The 19,450-nt window shown below is 36.5% G+C and overlaps 1 protein-coding gene across 3 annotated transcripts in view; it reads right to left on the bottom strand.

The window, feature by feature from the left end:
* Positions 1-19,450, bottom strand: part of LOC132173773 (ATP-dependent DNA helicase Q-like 2) — a 33,638-nt gene that overhangs the window by 1,706 nt on the left and 12,482 nt on the right. Inside the window, exons 5-18 of one of the 3 annotated variants that reach the window (XM_059585372.1) lie at positions 13,419-13,523; positions 12,438-12,542; positions 12,230-12,352; positions 9,277-9,365; positions 8,698-8,734; positions 8,585-8,618; positions 7,057-7,109; positions 6,902-6,979; positions 6,742-6,807; positions 4,739-4,805; positions 4,589-4,642; positions 3,989-4,126; positions 1,453-1,517; positions 207-285 (exon numbers count right to left, since the gene is read on the bottom strand). In XM_059585372.1, the coding sequence (XP_059441355.1) occupies positions 207-285; positions 1,453-1,517; positions 3,989-4,126; positions 4,589-4,642; positions 4,739-4,805; positions 6,742-6,807; positions 6,902-6,979; positions 7,057-7,109; positions 8,585-8,618; positions 8,698-8,734; positions 9,277-9,365; positions 12,230-12,352; positions 12,438-12,542; positions 13,419-13,523 (1,093 nt within the window). The remainder of the gene's footprint in view (positions 1-206; positions 286-1,452; positions 1,518-3,988; positions 4,127-4,588; positions 4,643-4,738; positions 4,806-6,741; positions 6,808-6,901; positions 6,980-7,056; positions 7,110-8,584; positions 8,619-8,697; positions 8,735-9,276; positions 9,366-12,229; positions 12,353-12,437; positions 12,543-13,418; positions 13,524-19,450) is intronic. The other 2 variants (XM_059585373.1, XM_059585374.1) reach the window with 2 other exon arrangements.

Here is a 19,450-nt window from a genome sequence, read left to right as displayed (position 1 = left end):
TAAATACCAAGAAACAGAGTGGAAGTAACAGCATTCTTTGAGACAAGAAATTCTTACAATTTTACTTGTTTATAGGTGTCAAGATTAGGATTTGCACAAAAAGAGAGGCTCAGAGCATACTATGGCCCTCTCACTACGGCCTTTATTACAATAATACCCTTTCTAACAATAGGCTAGCATTTTCTTTGAAAATCAAGCACCTTTACCTTGTAATACTTGCTTGGAAAATGGCCCCACTGTTACATAAGCATTAGTGGCATAAGCTGTATGCTGAAATTCTTCTTTCTGCATCAAGAATGGATTAGTCCGTTTAACATACTGACAAATAAAAAAAATGCCAAGTTGCGCCAACAGCAAAAGTTCAATCAGTCAACAGAAAGAATAAAGTTTTAGAAAAAGAGATTTGATCACATTACAGATCTCTTTAATATAGATAATTGGAAGAGAAATATGTATTTTGACCAATAACAGCCCAGTTTTCTAGATTGGTTAACCAGTTAATTAACTGCATTTCATACCCTTTTTGGGTTTCAGAAGACCAAGGAAGAAGAATAGGGTGAAAAAGCTGACCTTCTCACAAGTTGCTGGCAAACCACTCAGCTAAGGCATGTCATGATGTCACAACTTGGTTCTAATGTTAAATAAGCGGCGCTAAAGCCTTAAGGTACACTTGTTTAGTAGAAAAGTTGGAACCCAACCTGACCATGGTTCAACTCCAAAGATCATGGACCCAAAAATTGTAAAAATGCATGATTTTTGCGTCTCTGTGTGTTTGTGCTTGCATATGTCTCTTTGTGATTTGATCACTCCGTTGCTCATCTGTGTGAGTTCATACGTGTCGGTGTTTGTGCATTTTTTTTTCACCTCATCACTGTATCTTATGTTTCTTGTGCAAATTGAGAAGAATTATGAAGTAAACAATAAAATTTCCAAATTCTTTATGCTCCATAATTAAAAGTTGCAGAATTAGTAGTGTGTCATTTAATTTTGTATAGCTAGATGACATTTTATGGACATCTAATAGCATGGAAATTCATTTTAGAAATTTAATATGCCAACTGATGAATTTGTAATTGGTCAGTCACTTCTGCTTCAAAAACTACTGTATAGTGATTCTCATTTGAAAAAAAAAAAAAAGGTGAAATTCCCTCAAAATATTGAAAATTATCTTAGTTATGCAGCAGTATGAGCATAATGGAATGTAGCATAATGAACTAGGGCTATTATGTTCAAACTTCATTTTTTTTTTTTTTTTTTTCAGAACATATTTCAGAAATAAACTACAAATAAGCAATTGATAAACCTTATCACATTCTGTAGCAAATTAATTTAATTAACAAATAAAATTTACAAAAATTTCACAATTTTTTTAGCAATCCACCAAGAAAAGTTACTGAGAACAAGCAATTTTTTTTAAAACAAAGTCAAGGTCAATAGAGTCAGTGTTCTTACCAATACACGGTCTAATATAAGCTGTATGACAAGTTGTTCTCTTTCCTCTCTCTTTAGTTCAGAACCTAGGAAATTTTGACCAGGAAAGATAAATTCCCAATAGAATTAACAGAAAAGTATTACCTCCAAGAAGTGCATAAGAAAGAGAAGAAAAGCAACAATGGATCAAGGAAAATGACATGATTTATTGAGACCAAAATAAGGAGGGAGAAAGAGAGAGAGTCTCATGTATTGATTATGATCAATAATAACAAGCATTTTAAATTAAGAGTTTCATTTAATTTCCCTTCGATTTAAAGGGAATACTATTTTCTCAAATAAAATTATGTATTTGAGGGGAAGCATATATTAGGTGGAGTGGGAACAGGGATTCAAGCAAGGAAGATGAGAATCCCAATGATGGGAAACTCATTGGTCAGAAGTGGGACCACAATTTAGCCAAAAAAGGAAAAAAAATTCTTGATCCATTTTTACCTTGGCTCTAAACTTGTCTCCACCTCAAGAAAGAAAGGTGCAATCTGATGCATCAAAGGAGTATAGCACCCAAAAGCTGAAGTTTAATTGCACACCGATTAACAACAGAAAAAATCCCCAATATCTTTATGGTTTCTCAATTTGAACTTCAATTCAACTGAGCAAGCTACATTTATGAGCTGTTTGATGCCGATAGGACGAATTGCAATGCTTCAACCATGTAGACAGTCAACAGCTCTCGACAAATGTTGCCTGATGCCTGTTATAAGAGTTTGTTAGGGTTTGGTGTACATGGGTATTTTGGTTATTGTTATATTTTTTTACCTATATAATAAAGTGTGAGGTATGTTACATAAGTAACATGCCTCATCTTTCTCTCTAAGAGTTTTCATGCAAACTTTATAATATGATATATGAGCCAAGGTCTTAAGCTCGAACCTTAACTCTACAGTTTATTTTCCATTTCAATTAAAATAGACTGTGTTGTTTGGTCCCACATGTAAGGGGACGTGTTAAAGTATTAATTAAATTATTAAGTTTACCATTTCCTATTAGTTTAAACTTTTTGGATAATTAAAAATTTAATAATACCAACGAAACAAACTGTTTTCTAATCTGCAAAGGGGCACCTCTAAACTCTTTTGTCAATGAGACCAAAGGAGGGATTAGATAGACTCCTGACCAACAAATTGTACTGTTAAAATCTTAATTAAATGATTATATCAAACATTTCTTATTAGCTTAGGTTTTTGGCATAAATGGTAATTTAACATAGTATTAAAGCAAAGGTCCTAAGTTCGAACCTATCTCCATCATTCACTTCCTATTTCAATTAAATATTTCATGTGTTAGGCTTCACTTATTAAGGGGGGGTTTGAACCAACAAGTGAAGGAAAGTGTTAGAATATTAATAAAATGATTAAATCAACTATTTCCTATCAGCTTAAGCTTTTGAGATAAATGGTAATTTACAATGTGCTAGTTTAACCTTTCTAATCTAATCACCCCAATAATGTAAAGAATAGCAGAACCCCATGAAACCTAGTGCGTCCAACCTTGAAAAGACCCTGAAATGCTATCTCTAGACTGATGGTTCTTGAAGAGGTAACACCCATGCATACGTTCAGTAGCATTTAACTTCTACCACCAAAGTAAGAACCAAAATACGTAAAAACATATAAAATGCATCAATGGACCATTTCTTTGATGCCTCATACATGATGCAGCTGAAAAGCTCTGTAGAGCCTCCTTGCTTGGAAGTTCTAATCCGCTTACAACCCAGCGAGTAAGTCAAAGCATTAAAGGGAACACTGACCATCTAAATCTACTTAGCCAAGAGATGACACCCTGAATATCATCTTCAGAAAAGATATTGGCAGATATACAGTGGGGGACCCAGCACTGCTTTTTCAATATTTATCATCTATGAATTGTCTTTCAAAATATTGTTACCAGTGCCTAAAACAATAGAACCATAGCGTTATGCATAAAACCAGTCCATCATGTAGATTGCATAGCATCTTTTTTTTTTTTGAATCTCATCTAGTTGTTTGGTACTGCAGATTTACAGGTATAAGTGCTAGTAGAGCCATCCTCATTACTAGGGTTGCATGCAAGGCTCCCATCTTTTATAACAAGTAAAATCTAATTTGAAAACCAAAACTTTCATCAGCATCTATATGGTCATGCATCAAGAAAATACATTATCAAACCAAATAATCAGCAAATTCTTGAAGGTACAGTAAAATGATTATTTGATTCATTTTTGCCTTTCCACTAGGTAACCAATACAATGTACAATGAAAATGAATAAAAAACCTTCCATTTGCAACTAGCAGCAGTAATACATACAGGCAATACAAACATATACATGGAACGACATCTACAGTTGTCTTGCTCTGCATTTACATGATACCTTCCATTTGCAACTAGCAGCAGTAATACATACAGGTAATACAAACATATACACAAAACATCTACAGGTGTCTTGCTCTGCATATACAAGATATCCTGCCCACTCATATTTGATAAAGAGGAGAATGAGCTAGAGCATAAAACCAACCTTGTTTGTGCTTTACTTTCATTTTGTCAACCAATTGTAACATCGTCAATCTCTGATCATTCTCTTGTACATCTTGCAGCAAAGAAACCATAAGTTGTGCATCACCTGGCAAAGGATGCTCATATTGTACATAAAAACCTATAATCAACAATTGTGCTAGACTCGTGTATCAGATACTAAAATAGAAAGGGAATGCAAAATAAAAGATAAAACAAATACAACCAACTCAAAGAATGATGTAAAGAAATTGAGGAAAATCAAGAATGGTTTATTAGATGAAAAACATTATACACCTAATAGAAACTAGGGCGTAGGACAAAAACCTATGTATGAACCTTCCAGTAATTACAGTTGATTATGTTATAGAAAGAATAATGGAAGACTTCAGGAGTGAAACATATCACAGACTTTAGACCAAGTCAACCTATATATCTTTGTAAAAGCCACAGCACATGCTCTTTAAAACTTTCCTGAGTTTGGGGGGTGGCCAAAATGGGGGTGGTACTCAACCCCAAGAATATCTTAAAACAGTACCAAAATTGATTGAGAATACAAGAATAGTGAAATATGTTTGTTTCAAGAAAAGTCAGTGGAACATACAAGTGACATCCACTTCCTTAACTTCACTTGAGAATGCACAATTGTCACACATCCCTGAAACAATATTAATTAAACTTTACATTATTTGAGAATCAGTACAGCGCAATGGATGAAAAGCAATTCTCAATGACAACAAACACCAAATGGAACCATTGCAATCCTGTAATCGCTCAGCAAAATGTCGGAAAAAGGCATTCCGCCGGCAGTGTCTTTTAGACTGCAATAACAAAGAGAAATTGATTAAGATAGCTTCCACGTGCAGATAAACCGTATCTCAGGTAAACAAAATGAACTTCGCATACAAGGCCAGGAATGTTGAGAAACATTAAAAGCGCTTGTAGGACTGCAGAGACAAGAAAATGCTCGAAGTTATGGTTTGGTCATCTGAGAGGGATGATAAAGGTGAAGGTCCTTGTAGGTAGATTTTGCCATTTACTTATCCACAAAAGGTAATGAATAAAAACCAAAAATTGGTCTAATTTGCATAAAAGACATCAATCAGTTCAATAATCAGTATAGCAGATATGGCTGATTAGAAGTGTTTGCACTTCAACCAGGCTTCATTGCTAAACATGAAATCAGAAATGAACTAGAAGCAATCTTATGCTAAATTATTGTTACCAACGCAAGTTATTTATTAAAATACAACAACTTTGGTCCTTGAACAATGTAATAGATTTTAAATTTCGTCCATAAACTATAGATTTTTCAATTAGGTCCTTGATGTTTTGAAAACACTTTTACTTATAAAAAGAAAAAGTTTTGAAAACACTTCAATATTACCTTTGTCCAGTCTTGTTGTCACTATACAAAAGACAACTGCTGATGTCGTAGACTACTTTTCTCACTTGTACTTTTATTATAACATGGCACGTTAGGCTACAGTAGAGCTCACAAGATCAAAGGGAAAGTCACATGACATGCACGCGGTTCACTTAGGGCTAATGGTGATGAAGTATCATGTGCATTTCACATGGCGTCATCCTCAAGACAAAATTGACACAATTCACATTTAAGATACATAATTGAAGGACCAAAATTGTACTTGAACTAAGCTATTTATTAAATACTCTGGCAGCTGTCCTTGTATCAATGAGACAGAGAACTAATAGAACAATACTAGTTTTAGAGAAAACTCTCACATCAATTGAGAAGGGTCTATCGTGAATGGTTGTCCTCTCCACTTCCTGGACCAAGGCTAAAAATTTAAGAGATTGAGGTTTTCTGTCTAGTATTCCAAAGAAATATTGGAATTGTGAATGCTTGCTTTGCACATAAGGAGGATGATTCCATTGTGTGTGATGTGGCATCTCAGGCAAGAACGGAATGCACGAAGCTTTGAGGATCGTGAGAGTGGCTTGCTCGAGTTGAAGAAGTTGGCGTTACATACTATGTTTTCATGGAGTGACTTGGTCTATTTTGCATGTGTATACGTTTTCTGATTTTTTAGTGTTATGTGCTTTCTTTTCTATTTAGTAGGGGTTGTCTTGTATACTTTTTGTGTATATGGATTGCGCCCCTCTGTGTGTTTTTTTAATATACATTATTTAAGAAAAAAATTCCAAATAAATATATTTTACCATGAAAAAAACCTAATGCAGAAAGCATCTTCAAAAAGAAAAATTAGAGAAATGGGGAAAATTTTGAGAAGTGTTTTGGGTTTTGGATTCTGGAAAGAGTTTTCAAAAAGGTAAAATTTGAGAATTGATTTGATTGGGGGCCACATTTTAAAATAGTGTTGTATGTAGGGCCCAAAAAAAAATATATATTTGGCAAAGTTTTGAGGGTTGTTTGTGAAAAAATAACTGAGAAATATTTCAACATAATCTGGCAGCCACCACCGCAGGGCTGCCACCACTAGGTAGACGGCCACCATGCCAGCTAGCTGCTGCTGCTTTTTTTTTTTCTTTTTAATAAAAAAATTAATTAATTATTTTCAATATGTAATAAGGATAGTCCACACCTTAAAAAATGAGTTTGTATAGTTACTTTTTGAGAAATGTCTCGTGTTTTATTTATTGAATAGTGATTTGTGAGAAGTGTTTTGTCTTTTTTAGAAAAGTTTTGTGATTTGTTTTGAAATATGTGTTAATAGTGGGGGCACATTTGAAAATCCGTTTGGTTGACTGTCATAGAGATAATAGAGAACTGACCTGACAATATCGTACTATGTCATAGAGATTCTGCAATCCGGAATTCTCATAGAAGACCATGGAACTCTGCAAGAGAATTTCAAATTCAAGATTACAGAATAGTCTGCAAAAGTATCTTTAAAAACACATCAAAAACACAGAATGTCAAAGCGAATCTTACCTGCCTAGAAACATCAGCAGGCCTGAAGTAGAGTAGGCATTCAGAAGGGAGTCCATCTCGTCCAGCTCGACCACTTTCCTGTAGCAAGAGAGGTTACAGAAAGAATAGCATTTAGGAAGAAGGTGAACATAGTGAGAAAAAAGAGAGGAAAAAACCTGATAGTATGTCTCCATTGATTTACTCAAGCTGTGATGGATGACAAACCTGACTACAAGCAGGTGCTAAGTATTAAATATCAGAACTTATATGTCTAAACAAATGCAAATTTATATCAATGGCATATGAAAGAGGAATATATATATATATATATATATATATATATAGAGAGAGAGAGAGAGAGAGAGAGAGAGAAGGAAAACACCACTCTCACTAGCACTTCCTTTTTTTCATATCACAACTTGAACCAAAGCCCTTGAGTGACCCTCTTAACAGATGCAAGAAAGCAACGCACCCATCCACGCCTGAACCGCTCCAAACCACCTACCACATCGCCTAAACCACCACAACTAAAGGGAAGTTTCTCGTCTTTCTCTCATCCTCTGTTCCATGGCCACGTCCAACACGTCGTTGTCGATGTGGTGTGATGATCAAAGATCCAAACTGCATTTGGTAGTCTCAAAGCTACCTGTCGATTTTCCAATAGAGCTTAAAGGAACCTTTAAGCCACACTTGATCTTGGGCTTGAACTGCCCAATCTTGATCCAACCCACCTTCGCCCTAATTCGGAGATTGAGCTTTTCATCAATACTGTAGATCCCATCGCTCGCCTCCAAATTAAACTTGCAGAGCTTGCTAGTTCCCAGCAACACCATTTGTTGTCCATCAAATACAGGGCTCAAGACACTCGTGTTTGTATTGGCTTTGGGGATGAAGATTGTGGGTGTTAAGTTTTATAGATTAATGGAGATTTGGGGAAAAGAGATTGAGGGTGAGAGAGAGAGAAGAGGGAGAGGAAGAGGAGATTTGGCAGATTTCATGTGGAAATTTCATCTAGATTTGGGTGAGAAGAAAAATCTGGTTGGGATATGCGTAATGATTGATGAGCGAGAGTGAGAGAAAGAACTCAGAGAAGTGGAAAAAATACTAAAAAGAAGATTAGAAAATAATGAGTAAAACAGATAAACTGTTGGAATTTATATTGAAAAGCTAGTAGCTAAAATAAAAAAGATGCATTTTGAGTAGCTAAAATAGCCACTACTACTGGAGATGCTTTAATATCATGAAAAAATGCCACTTATTTCAAAAGGCTAAACTACCGAGAAATGGTAAATTCAATTATTCAACCATTATGCTACTAGTAGTGATGAAAACGTGATCACCAAAGGTTGAACTATATATATGCCTAATTGACCCTTGATACAGATAGATGCACAAAGAATATTATGGGATAAAAGGCCCTGCTTACTCTATTTTTGCAATGCAACTAATATGCTTGTTCTGTATGTGTGTCCATTCTCAAATTTCAAATAATATCTTTGTGGTGTTTTTTTCAATATTTTGCATTATTTTGAGGTTGAAAAAATAGCAACAATATATTGTTTGAGTCCACGCTACTTTAATTACTGAAAAAAGTGAGAGCCCAACTACTTTGGTTACATGAACTAATTAATCTCATTATTACAGCTGCAATCAGAGAATCTATAGTAGGGTATCTCTAACAAATAGGTACTTCACAATACTAACCATCTGGTTTGTTGATTCCCATACCAAACGCCACCTGGAAATGCAAGTGAAGGTATTACAATCATAACACGACATTAAGCAAATAAAGAATTGGGCATTGAAGTCCTACATACCGTACCAACAATAACTTGCAATTTGTTATTGCTCCATCTGTGTCATGAAACATACACAAGCATCATCACATTTTTTATACTCCCAAAGGGTTTACCAATCAGAATAAGTCGACAAAAAAAAAAAAAAACAATAACAGATCTATCTCAGTTTCCATAAAATATAATACTAATTAATGAGGAAAACCTCAAAAAAATTATCCAACCCATTTAAGGGGGTAATTCAAGTCTAAAGAAAATGCAAGACTACCTTGCACTCAAACAAGCTGCTAAAGGTTATTGTTTGGGGGGTTGGGGTCTTTTATTAGGCTTTTCTTTTTTCTTTGATAAGTAATTGGCCCTAAGGAGATGGGGAGGGAGAGATTCGAACTAGTGACGTTAGCTTTATGAGACTTTTCTATGAGGTGGCATGCTTAACATCTCTTATCAAAAGTTTGTGTGTGTGAGACCAGATCAACTGCATACAAGGTATTTTGAAGGAAACTAAGAAATGTAAGCTATGGGTGATTTGTGACCACAACTAGGTACAAACCACTTAATACATTGCAATCCACAACTTTTATCTTAAAACAATGACTTTACCGCATATGTACTTTCTGACGAGCATTTACATCCATGTCAGCATGATAATAATCAGCTGAAATTCCTCTCTCCCGTAACTCTTTTGCAACCTGCGACTCTTGACGGTATAAGAAAAGCATAAGTCTTTTTTAGACCCAAAAAGTAGAAGCTACAATCACATATCCAACACAGCATTTAGTGAAATAATGCAAAGATAGTACATAAGTTACTACATGAACAAAATAAAATAAAATAAAGGGTTAAATACCTCATTAGTACCTAGGTTTTAATGACTTTATTTTTTCCCACCTAAGTTTTAATTTGTATCACAAATGGTACCTTTGTTATCGATAAAGACGGGGTTAGTACTTCTGTCAAGATTCCATCAATAAAACTAACAGATTGCCACATCAACCCAATCAAAACATGATAAGTGTCCTATCTCTCAATAAAAAAAATTTAATTTAATTTTTTTTTTAAATGAAGAAAAAAATTAAAAAACTATAAAAATAAAAAAATAAAATAAAATTTGAGGGGTGGTTTGTGCCCCCAATCCACCCACATTTCTGACAAACAAGTTGGAGCAATCCTGGCTGAACCCAGAAAAGAGATTGTAAGAAATAGTCTGATTTGCAAGGCTTCTCAGAGAATAAACCAGGTCTGGCAAAACCCCAGATAGCTTGTTGTGTGCCAAATTGAGAACCTCAATTTCTTCCAGACAAGATATGGTGTCTATCAAATGATCCATGAAAAGCCCAACTCACTGAGGAATGCAACCTGTTAATTGGTTATTCAGAAACGATATCTCCTTCGGTTTAGAACCCATGAAACCAAAATTAGCAGGGGATATTTCCGGTGAACTTATTACTAGCTAAATTTATCACAGACGATGTAGAGTTCCCCAGATTCTGCGGGAGTTCGACTTCAAATTGGTTGTTGTTGAGAAACAATGCATCAAGTTGCTCGTTGAAGAGATCTTCAGGAAGTTGACCTGAGAATTTGTTGAATCTGATGTCCAAGTAAACGAGGTTTGGAATGTATAGAGTAGCTGCAGGGAAAGGACCTGAGAAGAGGTTGTTACTAAGGGTTACCCTTGGGTGTGGCTAGTTCGGCCACCCCCATTGGGCACAAAAGGGTGTCTTCAAGCCACCCCTCAAATTTTATTTTTTTAAATTATTGCTATATTTTTATTCATTTTTTTAAAACAAATAATAATTTTTTTTTTTAATTTTTTTATTGGAACATAGGACATGTGTCATGTTTTTTTTTACACGTGTTGGGCTAACGTGGCAATCCGTTAGTTTCATTGACGGAATGTTGACGGAGGTACCAATCCCGTCTTTATTGATAACAAAGATACCATCTGTGATACAAATGGAAACCTAAGTAGGAAAAAATAAAGTCGTTAAAACCCAGGTACTAAACAGTATTTAACCCTAAAATATAATCTATACTAATTTATCAGAACCTAATGAAGTGGAATGTAGTGCCATTGTGATTCTTTTATGAATAATAATTTATTAGAAAAAGGGGCAGAGCCTCGTACACGAAAAGTATACAAAAGAGACAATATGGCATGAAAGAAGGAGCCAGATTTTTGCTCATGTTGAGCAGTCCCTAATGGGTTCAAACTTGTTCTTTTTGATGTTTCTTTTTGCTTGATGCATCTTTATGGAAGCATTCCATCTTCTTGTCAGGATTTTTTGGATTTCTTACATTGCATTTGCAATTCTTGGGGAGCAAGGGAGGGGTCCCTAGTGAGGTGAAATGTAAGTAGAGTAAGAACCCTGTTATTAATTGCCTCCTTCTTCATTGTGAGGTTGCAAGAGATTTATGGAGTTCGTTTTTCCAGTTGTTTGGTGTTGCATGAGTTATGTCTTGAAGGGTTAGAGAGTTGTTGATGCGTTGGAAAGGACAATGAGGACACCGTACTGCTTTGGAAGTGTGGAAGTTGACTCCTCTGTGTTTAATATAGTGCAATTGTGGAGAAGGAAACACAAGGAGCTTTGAGATCATGAAACTGTGATGTTATAGTAGAAGTTGTTCCAATCCCTTTCGTCATGGATAGTGGCCGTCAATAACTTGCCCATTGACCGAACCAAGCTCATTGAGATTGCCTAGCATTTTATTAAGAAGAAATTGTGTGCGGGCTTAATCAGCACACCACAAGTGAAGACAGAAGAACAATACATATATTTTGACAAAGGATGTTTCAAGTAAAGTCTTCCACACAATCTTAAACAAGCTAGGCATGCAGGATATATGCGCCTCAGCTTGTAGGGGAATGTTGATGTGGTACATTTATTTGTAAATTATTATTATATTTGATGGTATTTATGTAGTTGTATTATTTGACACCAAAATAAACAAAACGTTTGTATAGTAGGAACCCCAATTTTGTGTCCTGTCTTTTATGACAATCTCTCTCTCTTTTATCCTCCCTTTCTTCTCTTCTATATTCTTCAACTCTATGCACTTTATTTGTCCCTTCTTATTTCTTTTTAGTGAATTAGCATGTTTTTTAATGTGTTTTGGGGGTGGTGTTTGTTTTTAGTTTGAAAAGCATTATGATGTGACATAAAAGTAAATAGTGTTTTTGTGTTTCGAGTATTTTGGGTTTTGAATTATTTGTTAATGTTTTAAGTTTGAGAAAAAAAAAAAAAAAGACAGAAAACAAAGATTTTAGCCTCAATCATTTCAAGATTTTAACAATTATCTACTTTTACCATTATTTTGGTGATTTTGGTAACATCTTATATGAGCCTCTTCAAGCACAAATGCTATCTAAAACACTACGACATCATTAGAATTGGATAGATATCCAAGCATCTCCTAATCTAACATAGAATAAAATTGCATGATAATTCAATCAATAAACAATTTCTAATCAAGCTAAAACATTTACTTATCAAAAAAAAAAAATAACAGCTAATGAAACAAAGACAAGAAGGACAAAAAACTAGAAGACACAGACCTGTTCACATTCCTTTCTAGAAAAGCAATAAACTATCCCAGATTCATTATTTCGATAAGATTCGTGAATGAATCCAGCAATTTCATCAATAACCACCTTAGCAACTGATGACTTCTCTCGCACCTGCAGTTTAAGAAAATATAATATTAGCTCATAAATTATTAAGCCAGAAAATATTGAAAGTAAACAAATTATACCAAAAACATACCATATAAAAGAGATTTGGCCTGTTGACTGTGCTCACAAATTTAACACATTTTGGGATGTGCAGCATCTCCATCAGATCAGTCTGGACCTTCTGTGTTGCAGTGGCCTAACAAAGATATGGCATTGTCATCAACTTGCCCCAAAAATGGCATATCAGAAATAAGAAATTACAGAGCATGGTTTTTTTTTCCTAACCAAAATTGGGAAAGGATTACAGGACTCAAAACACAGAAAGGTTGGCTCCCCAACAATAGACCCAAAATAGAAATTACAATGCAGAAAATGCAACCAAACAGTAGGAAATTGGTCAAAAAATGACCCTAGTTCTCTCAAAAGGGGCCACATAAAGCGGTACAAACACCAAAACATAAGGCGCGGGCAGAGGCATGACCGTTGTGAGACCCTTCACCCTACCCAAATTCCCAATGCAAGGGGACGCAAACAGGGGCATGACCCTCAAAACCCTTCAATCCTACCTAAACCCTTGCTTGGCAACAGCAACAATCACCGCAAGGAAGCTAAAGCGGGGAGAGACACTAGCTAAAACGGATTTGGATCCGAAGAAGAGGTAACACAAGTCTCCAGTACAAAATCTAACCAAAGTGGCACCGGGAGACTATAACCCACAAAACCCGACAAAAACAAGGGAAAATACAGAAAAACAAAGGAATAACAGAAGCACAAACACAGCAAAAAACCCAACAACAATAGCAAAAGCGGAGGAGTACGGCATTGGGAAGGAACAAGGAAAACACGCGTTGGCGAGTGAGAAACACACGCTCGCGTGGGAGACATTCGCCAGCCTGCGGTCTTATAGCGGCACGGAGCAGATTGATAGAGAGAGGAGTAGTCACTGAAGACGGAGGTGGGGCGTGTTGGTGGATAGGATTGGCAAAGAATGACAGATCTAGCTTTGAAATTGTAGACCATGGTTGTTATGCTTTAGTTAAGACAAAAAACAAAATAAAGAATGAAGACATACAGTCAAAGCAACCACAGGAACATTAGGGAACTGAGTCTTGAGGATGCCAAGATTCTTGTAGTCAGGTCGAAAGTCATGACCCCACTGACTACAACAATGTGCCTCCTGCAAAGTAAATCAAATAACAGACAATAAAGAGTGTTAAAGATATGCAGCTGATATGATATGATTTCCTTTCCATGCATGCTCTCATTTATTGTAATTCCGTATTAGTGTGTGTTGCTTTTCTATATAATCCAACGTAGATGTATCATTGAGGTATAGAGAAATAATAACAATCCTTCCTTCTTATCTTTCATCATGGTATCAAAGCATAGAGTATAATCTTTTCCTGATATTGTTTCGTTCTTTTCCTGCATCCCTTTGTTTCTTTCTTTTATTTTTATTCTTTTCTTCTCTTTTCTTTCAACCAATTTGTTATTGCTGCTGATTGAAGGTTTTTGAGGCTCTGGGCTTACTTCCCGTGTTAGGAGAGCGATGGCATCGAGACCATCGTCATAAGTGGTGTGATGTCGCAATCCCTACCATTGTTGGTTCCGTTAACGATAGTAGAACTGTGATTGTGGCTGCTAGTTTTTGAGGTGCTTCCCTATTTTTAAAATAATGAATCAGGATGGTTAGTTTGCATATTCGGTCATTTCTGTGGTGGTTGGTGACTTTTCTGGCGGCCAAAATCGCACGTAGTGGCGGTTTTGTAATGTTAGTGACGATTGTAGTGGATTTTGTGTGAATTTAAGCATCATTTGGCTTTTTCCTTCAATGTCACCAAGGTTGTTGGCACTATCTTAGTGTCATCAGAAAATTTCCGATGAGCTCCGAAGGTGAAGAATACAGTTCGGTTGCAGGTGCTACTATTCCTTATTCAGGATAAGGATATCAATAACTAATTCAAGTCATTTGTAATAAAGGGATATGATATCCCCGACCTGCTCTGATTCAACCCATGTTATCGGTTCTCTCAGTTCAAGCCAGTGTGATTTTTTGACCGGTTCAGGCTGGATTCAGTTATTTTTAGGTCAATTCAAGTTAATTTTTGTACAGTTCATGAGTATTAATGCCGCTTATGGTTCGATTTGGCATATTTCAGCTGGTTCAGGTTAGATTTCTAGCTGTTTCCCCAGTTCTGTTCATTTATGCAATTACTTGGTTGTTTTGATTGTGTTTGGAGCTGTTTCTTGTGATTTTTGGCATAAATTGGCACCGTCAAATGGGTTTTGCAGCTAGTATTTTTGCAATTCTTTGCTGCTTGCCTTTGTTTTCTTGATGGATTCAAGATGTTGGAAACGAGTCAAACCTTAGAAACTCACAAAACACAAAATGAGGATCGAGAGTTAGGTCTTATAGTGAGAATTCAATTCTCCACACACGAGACTCAACATGTCAGGGGCCTTGTTGGAGATTTCGTGGCCATCCTACAAGAGGTTGAGGGGGTTATTCAGGAGGTGGACCCAGGCCTCGAGCTAATCATACTTTTGTGGTAGAGAAGAAATTTTCTATTGATATTGGCATTTTTAGCATAGAAGAGGTAGCAACACTTCATTGGCTTAGGTCACAATTGGAAACATTTGTTGGTGCTTTTAGCAAGGAAGAGGTAGACACACTTTGTCGGTTTATGTCTCGACTTGAAACATTTATTATTGCATCCTCCTTCCTTGCCCATACAAATAATTTGACCACTACTCTATATGCATCTGCTACCCCATCTGATGATTCTTGCGGATCATTGACTTCTCGGGGCCTCCGATCACATAACTGGTATATCTTCCTTGTTTTCTTCCTATAATCTTTGTTCAAACAAGGAAAATGTTAGAATGCAAATGGCTCTCTATCATCAATGTCTAGTAAAGTTTCCATTTATGTCTCACCTTTTATGTCATTGTCATATGTTCATACACCAAATTTTGCAACCAATTTATTGTCCATTGCTCATATTACCCGTGAGTTAAATTGAAGAGTTAACCTCTATTTTGATTAATGTTTATTTTAGGACCTATTAAAGAGGAGGATAGTCGGTAGTGGTAGCCTGAGAGATGGTCCGTACTATCTAAATTCTCAGCCCACACAAGTTTATCACACTGTTCAAGCATAGTAATAATTTGGCTTTGGCATCAGTGGTTAGGGTATCCTTCTTTTTTGTTATTGCAATGAAAGCTTCCCTCCTTGTTTTTACATTATTTTGTTTCTAAGTTTCAGTGTGAAACTTGTGAACTTGCTAAACTTCATCGGGTGTCATTCTCTACTAGTATAACCAAGAGCAATGCGCCTTTTGTTCTGGTTCACACTAATGTTTGGGGTCCTTCAAGGGTGGTCTCTTTATCTGGTCATCGGTAGCTTGTATCTTTTATTGATGATTTCTCTCGAACCACTTGCGTCTATTTGTTAAAAGATAAAAGTGAGGTGCCCCCTGTATTTCACCATATGATTCAAACCCAATTTACTGCCTCTATCAAAAATGTTTGTTCCAATAATGAGGGTGAGTATCTCTCTAGTAGTCTTGGTACCCTTTTTCATGAACATGGTATTATTCATCAAACCACTTGTGTTGATACTTCCCAGCAGAATGGAGTTGCTGAGCGAAAAAATCGGACATCTTCTTTAAGGTAACTCGGTCCATAATGATTGATATGCATGTCCCTAACTCTTTCTTCTCGCTCTTGTATTCGTCTTCGATCCGGGGGGAAGGGGAGGACCGAATGTGGTGGATTCCTTCAAGTAAAGGGAAGTTCGAGGTCCGTACTTTCTACAGGAGGCTTGCCTTTAAGGAGCCTAACCATTTCCCGTGGAGAAGGATTTGGCGCACTAAGGCCCCTTTGCGAGTGGCGTTTTTTGCATGGTCGGCCGCCCTTGGAAAATCTCTCACGCTGGATAATGTTCGGAAGAGAGATATTGTTGTGATTAATCGTTGTTGTATGTGTGAGGCGGATGGGGAGTCCGTGGATCATCTCTTCCTTCATTGTGGGGTCGAGCGCAAGTTGTGGGAGGTCATCTTCTCTCGCTTTAACTTGAGATGGGTTATGCCTAGAAGCGTCATGCCTAGAAGCGTCATGGAGATGTTTGCCAGTTGGTGGGCGGGAGGTAGAACTAGTAGTGCTGTGGTTTGGAAGATGGCTCCCCTTTGTCTCCTATGGTGTCTTTGGAAGGAAAGGAATGCGAGATGCTTCGAGGATTTGTCGAGGAACCTCGAGGATCTTATTCACTTCTTTTTGTACACCTTATTCACATGGACAGCCGGCTGGCTTGCTCCTTTAGTGATCAATTTTTCTGATTTTCTCTTTATGTTCTCTTCTTCTTTCTCCCCTACTTAGTCGCTCTCTTGTATACTTCCTGTATACTTGGGTTGCGCCCCTCTATGCTTTTAATGCATTATTACTTATCAAAAAAAAACATATCTTATCAATAGAATGCCCTCACGTGTTTTAGATTTTAAAACACCTCTTGAAGTATTGTCTCCACCTTTATCTACTTCCAAAGGTGTTTGGTTGTGTCAGTTTTGTTCACATTCATGGTCCGACTCGGGATAAATTAGATCCCCATGCTCTCAAATGTATTTTCATGGGTATTCCCCTACTCATAAGGGGTATAAATGTTACCATCCTCCTTCTCAAAAGCATTTTGTTTCGATTGATGTTACCTTTTTTAAGTCACAATCATATTTTTCATCTGCCCAAACTTCTCTTTAAAGGGAGAACTCGAGTGAAGAGAAGTTAGTTGAGAGTAGTCATTTACCTATCCCTACTCTTATGCCAGAGCATGACAAACAACATCCACTTGCTAATAAGTCGTGTGAGCCACTGCTAGTGACGGAGCTAAGAGTTTACTCCAGACACCAAAAAAGTAAGGCTATTTCAAATGCTACTTGTCGAACATCTGATCTAGACTCAGGTAATAGTACTCCTTATTTAAATTCAATACATGTTGTTGATGATATGAATGTGCCTATTGTTCAGCATAAAGGGTTCAGATCTTGCACTCAACACCCTTTATCTAGCTTCATACCCTATCAAAACCTTTCACCCTCATATCATTCCTTTGTATCCAAATTGTCTTCTATGTCTATTCCTCAAAATTTACAGGAAGCATTTAATGATCCAAAGTGCAAGGAATCGATGCAGGAAGAGATGAGAGCTCTACACGAAAATAACACATAGGTGCTAGTTGAGTTTCCTAGTGGGAAAAAAGTGGACGGATGCAAATGGGTGTTTACAGTGAAGCATAAAGCCAATGGGTCAGTGGAAAGTATAAGGCCAAATTGGTTGCTAAAGGCTTCACTTAGACATATGTGATAGACTACGAGGAGAACTTTGCTCTGGTAGCAAAGATGAATTCTATTCGAGTCCTCCTTTCTCTAGCACGAAATTAGATTGGCCACTTCAGCAGCTTGATGTGAAAAATGCATTTCTTCATGGAGACTTAAGAGGAATAAGGCTACATGGAACTCCCTTTTGATTCCCATCTTCTCAGCCAAAGGTAAAGTGTGTAAATTGAAGAACGCCTTATATGGGTTGAAAGTCTCCAAGGGCTTGGTTTGAGAGATTCTCCAGAACCATGCAAAGATTTGGCTATAACCAATGTCATGCCGATCATACATTATTCATCTAACATTCTATACAGCGAAAGGTAACTGCCTTGATTGTTTATGTAAATGATATCGTGTTGACTAGTAATGATAATGAAGAGATATAGAGGTTGAAAAAATATATCGCCAATGAATTTGAGATAAAAGACTTAGCCAATTTGAACTACTTTCGGGGTATTGAAGTAGCAAGATCAAGATATGGTATCTTCCTCTCCTAGTGAAAATATATTCTTGATCTACTCAAAGAAATAGGGATGCCCGGTTGTAAGGCTGTTAACAACCCGATAGAGCAGAATAAAAAGTTAGAAGAAAGTGATGGGAGTTCTCGGATGAATAAAGGTAGATACCAGTGATTGGTTAGCAGGTTAATAATTTTGTCACACGCTCGTTTAGACATTGCCTATGCAGTAAGTGTAGAGAGCTAGTTTATGCATTTACCCTGGGAGTCTCATATGGAAGCAGTTTATAGAATACTTCGATATTTGAAGTCTGCACTAGGGAAAGGATTGTTGTTTGCCTGACATTATCGTCAAAAAGTAGAAGGTTATACAGATGCAGATTAGGCTAAGTCAGTCACAAATCAAAGATCCACTTAGGGATACTATCCGCTTGCCGGAGGAAATCTAGTTACTTAGCGTAGTAAGAAAAGCCAGTGGTTGCTAGATCTAGTGCAAAAGTTTAACTCTGAGCCGTGGTCCATGGGATATGTGAATTGGTTGAAGATTCTATTGAAAGAACTTGGATATGATTGCGAACCTATGAGCCTATACTGCGACAATAATGTCGCGATTAATATTGCTCATAATCCAGTTCAGCATGATTAAACTAAACACATTGAAATTGATAGACATTTTATCAAGGAACAATTGCGTGAAGGGTTGATTTGTATACCTTCCGTGAAGTCAGGGGAGCAACTTGCTGATATTTTAACGAGGGGATGGCCAATAATGTTCTTCATTTAGGCATTGCTTGGCATGCAAAAATTCTTCGCCTCAGCATGAGGGGGAGTATTGAAGATATGCAGCTGATATGATTTGATTTATTTTCCATACATGTTCTCATTTATTGTAATTCCATATTAATGTGTGTTGCTTCACTATATAAACAAGTGTAGATAAATCATTGAGGTATTGAGAAATAATAAGAATTCTTCCTTCTTATCTTTCATCAAAAAGAGTCACATCATTTATCATATAAATGACTTGGAACCACCACGGTTAAGGGTTAATATAAAACAAGAGTTTGATTATCTCGTAGTAAATTGTCAAATTATGAGTCTTGGTATCATAGATCACCATTACAACACATTGTACATGAGAATAATAAGAATGTGCATCATATGACGCACAATTAAATGAACGAAAATAGTGGCTCTCATTTACTTTCTTTCAATTACTTCATAATGAAATATATATCTGACTTCTCCCATTATAGTGCTCATCTAAAATACATGTCT

Source organism: Corylus avellana, chromosome ca3 (genome assembly GCF_901000735.1).
Source record: "Corylus avellana chromosome ca3, CavTom2PMs-1.0".
Taxonomy (NCBI): Eukaryota; Viridiplantae; Streptophyta; class Magnoliopsida; order Fagales; family Betulaceae; genus Corylus; species Corylus avellana.
Note: the sequence above shows the minus strand (reverse complement) of the source record. Positions and strands in the feature narration are given on the sequence as shown.